This window comes from Mobula birostris, chromosome 20, assembly GCF_030028105.1.
Source record: "Mobula birostris isolate sMobBir1 chromosome 20, sMobBir1.hap1, whole genome shotgun sequence".
NCBI classification, from domain to species: domain Eukaryota; kingdom Metazoa; phylum Chordata; class Chondrichthyes; order Myliobatiformes; family Myliobatidae; genus Mobula; species Mobula birostris.
The window spans coordinates 55,875,842-55,890,123 of NC_092389.1; the positions used below are offsets into that span (position 1 = coordinate 55,875,842).

General features: G+C 48.7%; 1 protein-coding gene across 2 annotated transcripts; it reads right to left on the minus strand.

The window, feature by feature from the left end:
- Positions 1–517: 517 nt before the first annotated feature.
- LOC140185183 (zinc-binding protein A33-like) lies at positions 518–8,101 on the minus strand. Of its 2 annotated transcripts, XM_072238581.1 has the most exons (6): positions 7,686–8,101; positions 6,911–7,006; positions 6,260–6,493; positions 4,883–4,905; positions 4,677–4,795; positions 518–1,156 (listed from the first exon to the last, which is right to left on the minus strand). In XM_072238581.1, the coding sequence occupies exons 1-6, from the start codon at positions 8,094–8,096 to the stop codon at positions 603–605; spliced, it is 1,437 nt and encodes a 478-aa protein (XP_072094682.1). In that variant the 5' UTR covers positions 8,097–8,101; the 3' UTR covers positions 518–602. The 2 variants fall into 2 exon arrangements, with proteins under 2 accessions (XP_072094682.1, XP_072094684.1); XM_072238583.1 differs by lacking the exon at positions 6,911–7,006.
- Positions 8,102–14,282: the final 6,181 nt, after the last annotated feature.

Genomic DNA, 14,282 nt, shown 5'->3' on the forward strand with positions numbered 1-14,282 from the left:
TGTGGAGAGGTTGTTTCATGTGGCTGGGATATCCAGACTAGAGGGCACAGTCTCAACATTGAGTGGGGGTCTTTTGAACAGAGGTCAGGAGGAATATTTTTAGCAAGAGAGTAGTGACCCTGTGGAATACTCTATTACAGACTGCGGTGGAGGCGAAGTCTGTGGGTGTATTTAAGGCGGAAGTTGATTATTTCCTGATCAGTCCATCAAAGGACATGGTGACAAGGCAGGTGTATGGGGTTGAGTAGGATCCAGGATCAGCCATGATGGAATGGCGGAACGGAGTCGATGGGCTGAACGGCCTAATTCTGCTCCTGTGTGTTATGGTTTGATCAACCTGACCCCCCTCTCCCAGTCAGCACCACCCCCCACCTGTCTCATTTAACCTGGCACAGTGCGCGTGGACTTTAGGACCCGGGGGAGCTCAGGACCCGCCGCCCGCGGCTGCTGCTGAATCCGCAGTGTTTCTGTTCTGTTGTTGGATGTGGTGAACGAGTTAAAATTAACAGATCGATAATTCTCATCTCGTGTTTATTTCACTCTCCGCACATTTATATTTACAGACACTTTACTCCTGACGCCGGTCCCGGGACCCGACCCGTTTACAGACGCGGAGCGGAACCGGAGCAGATTCTCAGCCACTGGTTTTCATCCCGAGGCCAGAAGAAAGGATAAAGTTTCCCCGTGAATTTATTCCCAGTGAAGGTGTGGAGATGGGACTTGGTCTCCGCATTGTAAAATGAAACTGTCCCGGACTGGTAACTGAGATAAACTCCTACACTCCCGGGGATGGGACCGGCAGGGAGATGGAACAAAGGGGAGATGAGACCAAAGAACATGTCACAATTCCGATGTAACACGTCACCATCCCGCCCGATGACCCAGAATCCGGTCTCCGGAGTCAGTCTGAACAATCCCTCCCTCTCCACAGACTCTGAGGCGACTCCCAGATACCAGACCCCATTCCCCGTCACCTCCACCTCCCAGTAATGTCTCCCCGATGTGAATCCCTCCGATCCCAGCACACATTCCCAGTCTGTGAATCTCTTCCCGGTATCAGGGAGATGCCTCCGGGTCCGGGTCCGTCTCACGCCCTTCCGATCCTCAGACACCTCGAGCCACCGACTCGCCGTTTCCACATCCAGGGTGACAGAGACTGGGGGGAGAAGCAGAGAATTAGAGAGTCCCCGGGGATCGGGGGGAGACTCGGGCAGCGCGGCCCCGGGGATTGGGGGGGAGACTCGGGCAGCGCGGCCCCGGGGATCGGGGGGAGACTCGGGCAGCGCGGCCCCGGGGATCGTGGGGAGACTCGGGCAGCGCGGCCCCGGGGATCGGGGGGAGACTCGGCCAGCGCGGCCCCGGGGATCGGGGGGAGACTCGGGCACCGCGGCCCCGGGGATCGGGGGAGACTCGGGCAGCGCGGCCCCGGGGATCGGGGAGAAACTCGGGGAGCGCGGCCCCGGGGATCGGGGGGAGACTCGGGCAGCGCGGCCCCGGGGATCAGGGGGAGACTCGGGCAGCGCGGCCCCGGGGATCGGGGGAGACTCGGGCACCGCGGCCCCGGGATTGGGGGGGAGACTCGGGCAGCGCTGACCCGGGGATCGGGGGAAGTCCGCGGGGCCTCAGGCGCGGTCGGGTGGCCGACACGAACCTTTCCCGTGATTTGACCCGACAAAGGCGGATGGACAACTAATGTCTCCCCAAGGGTTTTGCGCAGGACGGAGAGCAGAGATTTCCCGATCAAACAGACACAAAATGCTGGAGGAGCCGAGCGGGTCAGATAGGAGGTGTGGAGAGAGATGGACAGTCTACGGTTCAGGTCGACATCTTCCCTCAAGAACAGAAATAGACAGCGAACGAGTGCTGGAAAGGAGTGGATTAAGATGGGAAGGGGGTGAGTGAATGTATTTAAACAGATCCACGTCCCTGCCAAGATGAATTTAGAAACATTGTGACTGTACCCATTTCTGCAGTTGGTCAAGGGCCCGGTGTAAACAGAGATAACCCTCTTCCCTGTCCACTATACCATGACTTTTAGTGTCACCCACAAATCTACCAACTATGCCACCGACATTCGCACCCAAATCACTGAATGGATAAGAACCCCCAAACCCCCCCTCCCCGTACGGGTGCTGAGAATTCCAAACAGACAGTGACCCCTGACCCTTGACTCCTCAGACAGGGAAACATCCTTTCTGGATCCTGCCTTTTGAGCCCTGAAAGAATGTTGTGTTTCCCTGAGATCTCGACTCATTCTTCTGAACAGGGAACAGAGAACATAGAACAGTACTGCACAGGGACAGGCCCTTCATTCAATGTTAACATTCATTTGTGAGTGTGAAGGTTCGAGACAGTAAAGGAGTTGATAATGGGAACCAGCAGGGGAGAGATAAACGGCAGATTGAACCAGAACCAGGTGAGGGAGGGGTGGAAAGCCTGTGGGTGAACTGTGTGTTTAGACGTAACAAGAAGGTGGCAGGGGACAAAGATGGAGATGAGGATCCCTTCGTCCCCTTTCTCACAACCCCATCACCCACAGCCCCTCAAGAGGAAACGGGAGGAATTTTCAGGGACCCTTAAGCAACACATGTCCTGATGAAGTGTTTCAGTCTGAACTGTCGACTGTTTACTCTTTTCCATCGATGCTTCCTGACCTGCTGAGTTCCTCCAAGATTTTGTGTGTGTGTTCTTCTACTTTAAATATACTCAATTAATTGGCCTGCGCACCTGCCTGTGGCAGATTCACTATTCTGTGGCTAAAGGAAATTCCTCCTCATCTCTATTCTAAATGGACATTCTCTAATCGGAGGCTGTGCCTTCTGTTCTCGACCAACCCACGAAAGGAAACATCCTCCCAACATCATCTCTCTCCAGATAGGTTTCCGAGAGATCAGGCCGATACCATTCATCGGGACCTGTGTTGCTTGCGTTAACAACACAAAATAATCTACAGATGCTGGGATCAAAGCAACAATCACAACACGCAGGAGAATCTCAGCAGGTCGAGCAGCATCCGTGGAAACGATGAGTCGACGTTTTGGGCTGGAACGCTACGTCAGGACTGTAGAGGGAAGGGGCAGAGGCAGTCTGCAAATTCCCTCTCTTGGGATGCAGCACCAACCTGATTTTCCCAATCTACCTACATATTGAAATTCCCCATTCCTGGTACACCCTGCCCTTTTCACGTGCCTTTTCCATGTCCTGGTGTAATTTGTATCCCTTTTGTATCCAGGTCACTATTTGTATATAACCCGCATCAGGGTCTTCGTACCCTTACCGTTTCTTATTGATGCTGTAGCGCAGGTACCCACAAAGATTCTACATCTTCCAATCTGATGTCACCTCTCTCTAAGGATTTGATTTCATTTTTTACCAACAGAGCCTCCCCAGCCCCTCTGCCTACCTGCCTGTCCTTTGAATACAAGGTGTATCCCTGGATGTTGGGCTTCAACCAGCATCTCCTTTCAGCCACAACTCAGTGACGCCAACAACGTTATACCTGCCAATCTCTACCTGTGCTACAACATCATCAACCTTATTCCGTATACTGGAGCATTCAAATATAACACCTTCAGTCCTGTATTCATCAGCCTATTCGACACTGTCCACAGGAACTTAAGCAAGGTCTTTGATGTTGATGAAAGACCACACTGGGGGTATTGTCTGCATTTCTGCTGCCCCGACTCTGGGAGGGGTGTGATTACACTGGACAGGAAGCTTCAGGATGGGGAGGGTGGGGTTACAAGGACTGGGAGGCTCGGGTTAAAAAGAGAGAGATTGGATGTGCTCGGGGTAATTCCCTGTAGTGTAGGATGTCAAGGAATGACCCCTTATCCAACTCTATAAAACCATAGGAGGCCGAGATAAAGTGAGAGTCTGTTTACCCAGGACTTAAGAGTAGAGAACCAGAGGGCTTAGATTTAAGGTGAGAGGCGATCTATGGGGTAACTTTCTCAAATAAAGGGAAAGGGAGGTTGGCAGATGGAAGTTGCTGCCAGCGGAAGCTGTAGAAACAGGTGTAATTAAAATATTTTAAAATACATTTAGACAGTACACAGAGGGATATGGGACAGACACTCACAAATCGGAGAAGCCAAAGAAAACATCTTAGTCTAGCAGATGGATGAAGTGGGCCGTGGGTTCAACATCTGTCAAACCCCTCCCAGATCATCCTCCTGAGGAATCTCACCCCGGAGTCTGTCTGTGAAGCAGCTCAGTGCACAGAACAGACAGACTGGGTAAGGACGGCAGATTTCATTCCGGAATAGGAATTTTAACCTGTCTCTTTGACCGTGTGTCACACTCTGATGGTTTGTGTATGTTACGGTGTTATTTCCTTTAACACCCTACAATATCATAAAATCAGTATTAATTTCCCAGCTCCTGTGGTAGGATTCAAACTCATGTCCTGGCGTGTTAGTGGAGTGGCCTGGGATCAGGACACAGTGGCTCATCTGCCAGTCCTGTGTATTGGTTGTATTGTGACCCTGTGCTGGTGTGTTCAGGGGTCTGACATCTCCAGCTGACCATGTGACAGTGATGCCTCCCAGTCGGTGGGGTTGATGTGGTACAAACTTCAGTACCTCTTCAGCCCAGTATTACGGACAATCTTTGCCTCAAATTGGGACGAAACTGAGTCTCATGAACAGGGAAAAATGAATCTTTGTAAGTGTTACCTTGATTAGTGACAGCAAGAGTTTCTCTCAGCACTGTGTTCAACAAAAAGGGGCGATAGAGTTCTTCAACCAGTAGAGTCACATCTGTCACTGTCAATTCCTGGACATCATCATTAATCCTGTAAATATTTAACTGCTGGTTATAAACTGCAAATTTGAACAATTTTACAAATCCGTACAAGGTTTCAGTAAAGAGCATGTCCTACCTCCTGTTCCGACGAACTTCCTCCTGAAATAAATAAAAACACAAATCTGATTAGACTTGGACTTACTGTCCACATCCTGAATTTCATCCAAGTTATTACAAGGTGTTGAAAATTCCCACTCTCGCAGTCACTCACACACACAGACAATACAGAACCAGGGGTTAAATTACAGGAAAGGTTTCTGAAAGCTAGGCCATTACTGAGAGGATGAAACTTGCAAGGAAGACAGGATAAGTTGTGAATTTTCATCTGGATAAGGTGTTAGAATGATGAGATGAAGGAACTCAAATTAGTGATGGATTTGACAACAAATCCGATTAGAAATTTAGTGAAGAGGATATGGAACTCACTGGCACAGGAGTGGTTGAAGCGGAACAGCAGAGATTGAATGTCATGGGTAAACTAGATAAACAGATGAGGGACCGTGGAGTTCAGAGCACTGTTGCTGGATGTGGTAGGTAGGTGGGAGGAGGCTTGTGAAGCAGGGAAATTGATAGCAGAATATGGGCAGAACGGCCTGTTAATGATGGAAAAATGGAATATAATCCCATGTGAAATTTATATGAAAGAGCAAAGAGTCTGTGAATGTTTCTGCAATCTGACGGAAACCGGATATAGAGGATAAGTCTGATGTGTGGGTCACATTCTTTGTTCTCAGTGATTGACAGAGAGATCCTCACACCCACCGCACCAGACACACTCACAGCCTGTGACTGGAACAGGATGTTAATGTGAGACTTAGAGAATATTTAATGCGACAATCAAGGATACAATCAGTAGCTCTGCGTTATAATTAGAGTAAATCATTTCAGAGAAGATTGGATTCTGTCCTGGGATGTACAGAAGTTGTGGAAGTCCAGTTTTGGGACAATAGTAGCACTGAATGGTTGTATCAATTGTCTGGTGAGAGAGTTTACTGCCGTTTGTAAATGTTGTGTGTAGGAGCAACGCATCTGTTTTCTCTCTGCATTGTATTCTGAGTTACATGGTTATTATGGTAACTAGTCACGTGAGTGGGGTGTGGTAAAAGGAAAAGGTGAGGTACTGGTACTTTGTTCTGGGCTGTTCTGAGCTGCGGACAGATGGATGGCATACCTTTTGTTCACCAATTCTTTGCAGTTTAATTTATGATTAATTACGCTTAATTTTCATTGTTTCAAGATTGTATGTTGCTAATGAAGGATCGAATACATATCTTCGACATTTTGGAACATGATTATTGGAGTGATCGGGAGGTGCAACATACAAGTATAACAAACTGTGCGAGGTCGCCAGCAGCGGCAATTGATTTGTTAGAAATGACCAATGTTTACTTCAAATATTCCACTGTTCATCTTGTGTCCTTTGACAGAAATAAATTGAAATATAATCCCTCACCTTGAGAAATATCACACTGTCTTTTTGATCCATCTGTTCCTTTATCTTTGAGATTTCCTCCTGAATACTCCTTATATTCTTTTGAATCTCTCGAAGATTTTTCTCCATTGGATTTAGAATCCTCGCCTCTTTCTCCCCGAGATCCCTGAGTAAATTCTGCTCTTTCTCATTGATAATCTGGCGCAGTTCAGCAAACTGGGATGTGATGTGGGTCTGTACGCTATTGGATTGTTTCTGTCAAATGAAAGGTGAAGATAAATTTACTATGTTGCTGTGTGTATTTCCTTATGACATTAAGGTGACCATTCGGTCCATTGAAGACCATGCTAGTTCTGAGAGCATTCCAGTCAACCCCATTCCCTTATGTTTTCATGAAACCTATTCTCCCTCATTGACCCATTAACTCCCACCTGTTTCACATACAGCATCCCCAAACCTCACAGGGTTAATTGTAATTAACCATTTTTCCAGCATGCCCTTGGGATGTGTCTGAAACTGTTGCGGCCACGGGGAGATCATGCAAACTCCACACAGACAGCACCAGGGGTCAGGATCGAACCCAGGTTACTGGAGCTGTGATACTCTGCTGTTCCGCATTAAAGGGAGCAAAACTATACAGTAATATCAGAAATTCCGCTCAGGAAGCCTCACCCGAACTCCAGAAATCTTCCTTTTCTGTTGCTGCTCCTTTTCCTGGAAGTCTGAGTTCTTTTTTGTGAGAGAGTCTAAGGAAGATTTCAACTGATCCTGGAAGTCAGAGAGCAATGGAAATCGAAACAAAGATACAACAAAAGAAACAGGTGATCAAACCGATTATCGCACAAAATGCCGGAGGAACTCAGTGAGTCAGGCAGCATCTATGCAGGGGAAATAAACGGTCGGTGTTTCGGGATGTGACCCTTCATTAGGACTGGGAAGGAATGGAGCAGAAGCCTGAATAAAAAGGTTGGGGATGAGAACCAGCTGACAGGTGACGGGTGAGACAACGTGAGGGGGAACGTGAGGGAGGATGATGAAGAAAGAAGCTGAGAGGCGACAGGTGGAAGAGGAAAAGAGCTGAAGAAGGATTCTGATACGAGACAGCAATGGACCATGGAAGAAACGGAAGGAACTGGGGCTGTTTGGGGCCTGAATGGTGACGAGGCAAGAGGTGTAGAAGTCAGGTGTAGCACTTGCCCCGCTTGCAGGTATCAGTGCCAGGAGGGAGATCAGTGGGGAGGAGCGAGTGGATAATGGAGATACGTAGAGAACGATCCCCGCAAAGAGCGAAGAGTTTTGAGGAGGGGTGGGGTTGGACTGAGGGAGGGAACGATGTGATTGGTGGTAGAATCCTGTCGGGGATAGTGAAAGGTGTGGAGAATACGTTGGTTACTGAGGCTGCTGTGGTGATCCGGTAGAGAGAGAATCAAGTTCTGTTTAGTTTTACCTTGTAGATTTTAACGGCTTCTTTAATCGGCAGGAAGCGGTGCTCTCGGTGTTCCTGCGCAACTCTACAGATCAGACAGATCAGTGTCTTGTCCGTTTCACAAAACAGCTTCAGTTCTTCCTCATGTTCCTCGCAGTGAAGTTTACTTTCCTTCCCTTTCGGATTCAGGTTTAGATTTCGAGCTTTTTCAGCCAGATTTGCTAAGGCCCGATTGACTCTGAGGGTGCGGTCAGCAAACACCTCTCTACATTCCGGGCAGGAGTTTCTCTCCTCCCTTTTCCAACACCGTGTGATACAAGAGCGACAGAAGTTGTGCCCACACTCCAGTATAACCGGATCGGTGAAGAAATCCAGGCAGACGGGACAAATTGTCTCTTCGGTCCAACTCTCGGCCTTTCTTTTCAAAGCCATGTTAACTCCCGGCACCTCCTGATTCAGAACGCTTTCGCTTTCGGGGAGCTGCTAATCCCCTGCAGTACCGCGATTGTCCACTACACGCGCTGCAGACGCGGGGAATGAACATCATGTCGCTGCCTATGTTCAGTGGGAAATAATTATGGCCGTTTCCATATCAGGGTGGGATCAGGAACACATTAAATGGGTCCTAACAGAAATGAAAACTCGGCCACGGGCTGGCCAAGCCCGACTAAGAAAGGAGGAGGGTCGGGCATGGGTCTAGCAAACTCATCCCCTTAAAAATCCAGTGCCACAGAAACATCAACTGAATCTACAACAGCCTCATCCCCAGGATCGGAAGGACCTTTCAGTGGAAGACGATTGAAGACGTGTGGAGAAAGTAAAAGCCACAGGGCCGATCAACCCTCATCCCTTGACAGAGCAAATTGGCGACCTGCAGTTGGCGGCCTGTGCCCCGGTAGGCGTGATGGGCTAAAGAAGAAACAGAACAGAAATGAAGCCGGAGGGAAAAGCCTGGTTCAGTCTGAGGCAGGACTGAAAGGGGCAAGTTCTGAAAAGAGAGGCACAAGAGACTGCAGATGCTGGAATCTCGAGTCAAAAATATGATGCTGGAGGAGCTGAACGGGTCAGGCAGCGTCTGTGGAGAGAAATGTACAATCGACTTTCCGGGTCGAGATCCTTCATCTGGACTGTCTCATTCTGAAATGTCGATTGTCCATTTCCCTCCACAGATGCTGCCTGACCCGCTCAGTTCCCCCAGCCGCCCCATTTTGTTTTTCTCCAGGTTTAAGAGTGACAGACTGGGGTGTAAGACCGGGGTTAAGTAAATATTGAAAGCAGCTATTACATCTGTTCATGCCACGAAACTGGGGATGTGAGAGAATATCTTGCTGTGAGGAGACAGATGATGACCAACCCGTGGCGGCAGGAAAAAGCACAGGACTGGACATTCTACGTCATAGGGCGGAAAACATTATTATTTTTCCGGTGAAGTCCTGATTTCCGCTGTCCTTCCTGTGAAGAAACACCCCGACTTCAGCCATGTCCGTCCCGACTCCAATGGTAGGCCCGGGCTCCCTCACGCTGGTCACAATGAACTTTATTCGCCATAACAATATTCACAAGGATAAAAGATGCAATGCCTTTACCCAGTGAATTTACAGTCATTGTCAATGCGGTATTTAGTGCTATTTTACATTCGTTAAGACCAATAGGACTGTTGTCGCTCATGTGGCCCCCTGGGATGGTTCACAACTACAATAACTGAGAGGCTTCCTCAGCCAACCCGGCCCCTCCCTGTCCAGCAGTAGAGGATCCCAATAGTTCCCATGGTGTCCATGCAGCCTGGAATGTGCCAGTCGGCAGCATTCCTGTACGACAGGGGTTCCCAAACCATTTGTATACCATGGACCAATGGCAATGGTTTCATACCATTAACCGTGGTGCCCAGGTTGTGAACCCCTGCTCTCCGGACATCTCGCTATGCTGGCACACCAACAAGTTTCGGGCGTCTTTCATCGAGCTGATGATCTTCCAGCAGCTCTTGCTGTCCGTTTTCCTGTGCGTCCTGGGAACAGCCCGAGGATCAGTGAGCATCTGTCACACAGCTGCTGTGACACAGGCCCTTGCATCTTTCTCCACACATCTTCACCAGCCCACAGTCCGCAAAGAGGCGAGTGACCGTCTCGTCTCCACTGCAGTAATCTCGGGGCAGCGCGCTGTGGGAGTGATCTCCGGGCATGCAGCAAGGATCAGATTGGGAGGGCCCCTCTCGCCGCCAGCCAGGTAAGGTCTTGGTGCCTGTTGTTGAGATCAGATGATGAGGCATTCTGCCAGATGGTCTGGGCCATCTGCTCAGGGAACCATTCCACTGTGTCCATCCAGTCCTTCTCCTGCAGTAACTGCAGGACATTCCATGCTGACCACTGTCTGAAGTTCTTGTGGTCAAAGCTGCTGGTCTGAAAGAACTGTAACCAACTTCATTAACACAAGGTTCACATCAGGAGCGCGATGAACAAAGCAGTACATCTCCCTCTGAAAGAACTGTAACTAACTTCATTAAGGCAAGGTTCACATCGACAGCGCGATGAACAATGCAGTACATCTCCCTCTGAAAGAACTGTAAACAACTTCATTAAAACAAGGTTCACATCGAGAGCGCGATGAATAAAGCAGTGCATCTCCCTCTGAAAGAACTGTAAACAACTTCATTAACACAAGGTTCACATCAGGAGCGCGATGAACAAAGCAGTGCATTTCCCTCGTGATGACCCTACACAAAGTATTGGATCCGACCCAGTATATCACGGGTGGAGTCCTCCCAACCATTGAGCACATCTACATGAAGCCCTGTCGTAGCAAAGCAGCATCCATCATCAGAGATGCTCACCACCCAGGCCAGGATCTTTTCTCGCTGCTGCAATCAGGTAGAAGGTACAAGAGCCTCAGGACTCGCAACACCAGGTTCAGGAAACAGTTACTGCCCCTCAACGATCAGGCGCTTCACCAGTAGCTGATAACTACACTCACTCGCCCATCCACTGGGATGTTCCCACAACCAGTGATCACACTTCCTCGGTATTCTCCCTCTTTTTGCACCACATTTCAAATTTAATTCTGATGCATATTATTTTAATTTATAGTTTTTATTACTATGTATTGCAATGTACTGCTGTCACAAAACAACAAATTTCACCACATATGCCCGTCATATTAAACCTGATTCTGATACACAAACACACACAGTTGGGCTCAGACACACAACACTCCCACATCCCTCCTTTTCTGACTCCCTGCTTGCTCTGTGGCCCCCGGTATGAAGCTCAAGCTGTTACCACACCTGCCCTTTAAATTCATGTCTGAGGGTGTTGTATCTGTTCACTGTTTGAGTTCTATTTTAAATGAAGAACATTGAATGGGAAAAAAGGTTTAAGTACAAGAATAAAGATCTCGTCTGAAGGTATATGTGTCAGAACAGGAGAGAATACATCTGCTGTCCCGTCTGACAGTGACTGCAGGTCAGGGTAGGAGACAGGGGGAGAGACTACATCTGCTGTCCCGTCTGACAGTGACTGCAGGTCATGGTAGGAGACAGGGGAGAGACTACATCTGCTGTCCCGTCTGACAGTGACTGCAGGTCAGGGTAGGAGACAGGGGGAGAGACTACATCTGCTGTCCCGTCTGACAGTGACTGCAGGTCATGGTAGGCGACAGGAGGAGAGACTACATCTGCTGTCCCGTCTGACAGTGACTGCAGGTCAGGGTAGGAGACTACATCTGCTGATCCGTCTGACAGTCACTGTAGGTCAGGGTAGGAGACAAGGGGAGAGACTACATCTGCTCTCCCGTCTGACAGTGACTGCAAGTCAGTGTAGGAGACAGGGGGAGAAACTATATCTGCTGTCCCGTCTGACAGTGACTGCAGGTCAGGGTAGGAGACAGGGGGAGAGACTACATCTGCTGTCCCGTCTGACAGTGACTGCAGGTCATGGTAGGCGACAGGAGGAGAGACTACATCTGCTGTCCCGTCTGACAGTGACTGCAGGTCAGGGTAGGAGACAGGGGGAGACTACATCTGCTGACCCGTCTGACAGTGACTGCAGGTCAGGGTAGGAGACAGGGGGAGAGACTACATCTGCTGTCCCGTCTGACAGTGACTGCAGGTCAGTGTAGGAGACAGGGGGAGAAACTATATCTGCTGTCCCGTCTGACAGTGACTGCAGGTCAGGCTAGGAGACAGGGGGAGAGACTACATCTGCTGACCCGTCTGACAGTGACTGTAGGTCAGGGTAGGAGACAGGGGGAGAGACATCTGCTGACCCGTCTGACAGTGACTGTAGGTCAGGGTAGGAGACAGGGGGAGAGACTACATCTGCTGATCCGTCTGACAGTGACTGCAGGTCAGGGTAGGAGACAGGGGGAGAGACTACATCTGCTGTCCCGTCTGACAGTGACTGTAGGTCAGGGTAGGAGACAGGGGGAGACTACATCTGCTGACCCATCTGACAGTGACTGTAGGTCAGGGTAGGAGACAGGGGGAGAGACTACATCTGCTGTCCCGTCTGACAGTGACTGCAGGTCAGGCTAGGAGACAGGGGGAGAGACTACATCTGCTGACCCGTCTGACAGTGACTGCAGGTCTGTGTAGGAGACAGGGGGAGAGACTACATCTGCTGACCCGTCTGACAGTGACTGTAGGTCAGGGTAGGAGACAGGGGGAGAGACTACATCTGTTGACCCTGTCGGTATCAGCCCCAGCACTGAAGGCCTGTACGATCCCGGTCTCTGGGATTTTGTCGCACCTTTACAATCTGAGACTGGGTCGGGAAAAGATACCGGTGCTGGGGAAGACTTCCTTCTTGGTTCCTTCACCCAATCCGGCAACTCCATCTGAACTTAATGACTACAGACCAACTGCCCTCACACCTCATGTGATGAAGGTGCAGGTCCTGACCTTGTCACAACCACGAATTCGACAGCGCAGTAGATACGGCAATTGCGCTTGTGAATTTGCACGTGCCAGGTAATTATTATTTAATCGTGATAGTATTTAACTACATTCTTGTCGTCGTAGTTCTTGTCGAGATTTGGACAGAACATAGCAAAGCTTCGCTGCTGTTTTTCATTCCGCCTTCCCTGAGCCATTAGACTTTTAAAAGCAACTCACTCTGAAGACTAGCGGTATTCGTTTAATGTTTAGATATTCTTTTCGGCCGCAGTATAGGCTTCGTTTCCCTCTGAGAGTTTTAGTTAACAGCCCTGTTTGACCTTTCGTTTATTGTTTAATTTTCCTTTTCTCGAATAAAAGTCTGTGAACTATCGACCTGCTTCAGTGTCTCTCACCCCGCACCTTGGCCATATCCGAACCGTGGTGACAATACGGGGTCCTGCTGAGAGCGTACATACACTCTGCACAGGACTGGTCACCCTTCCAGAGTCAGCCTGTGGCATAAAGGGAATGAAGAGAAGATTCCCCAGATTGATTTGGGGGGTGAGGTCGTGTCCTCGCAGAGGTTACACTGACTGGGCCTGTTTCAAAACTTGAGAAATATGAGACAGTCTGACTGAAACAGACACCATCTCACAGGGTAGGGGCAAGAATGATGTTTCACCTGGCTGGGTGGGGAACCAGGTGTCACAGACTCGAAATCTGTGATCACATCAACAGGACTGAGATGAGGAGAAATTTCCTGACTTGGAACGTGACGAATCTTTTCAATTTGCTGCAAAAGGTTTCTAAATTCAAAACGCAAGTCGGGGCTTTGCAATGTTTGTAACATTGCAGGACAGTGGTGCTGAGGTCAAATATCAGGCATGTTCTGAGAGAAGAGCAGAACCGGCACAAGGGGCCGAATGGCCACGCTTACTCCTGTTTCTTATTTTCCGCACCTTGTTCTTCCTTGGCCTTCTGCCTGTCAGATTGCACTTGGGAGCAGTGTATTTCTCCAAGGGTTGTAATGTATAATATCAGAGGGCATGTATTAAGTTGAGAAGTGGTTATTTTCAAAGGAGTTATGAGGAGCAAGCTTTTGAAGAGAGTGGTGGGCGCTTGGAATGTCCTGTCTGGGATGGGGGTACAGGCAGAAACATAGATCTTTAAGAGATATTTACATAAGCACATGGATATGAAGGAGATGGAAGGATGTGGACAGAAGAGATTAGTATACTTGACTATTTTATTCCTAATTTAATTGATTCAGCACAACTTTATATACTGAAGGATATGTTTTAAAATGCTATGTTCAACGTAAATCAGCCATGATTGAATGACAGGGCACAATCTTTGCCAAAGGACTAATTCCTGTGTCTTGTGGTCTTGGTGTTGTCTCATCTTGAAGCCATGTAGTCCTTGTGATGAAGGTACACTCAAAACGTAAATGGGAAGAGAGTTCCAAGATATAGACCTGATGACAGCGATGGAACAGTGACTATTTTTTTGAAGTCCGAATTTTGGAGGACTGATAGATAACCCTTTAAAAAATGAAATTCTTCAGGACTAACATGTGGGAGTAGAAATATAATTTACCTGCCTGCAAAACCTGGTGACAAGATTGAACAATGTTTGTGAAGAAAATCAAAGTTCAAAGTACATTTATTATTGATGTACAACCCTGAGATTCGCCTTCCCATTGACAGCCACGAAAGAAGGAAACACGGTGGAATTTGTTCAAAGGAATCATT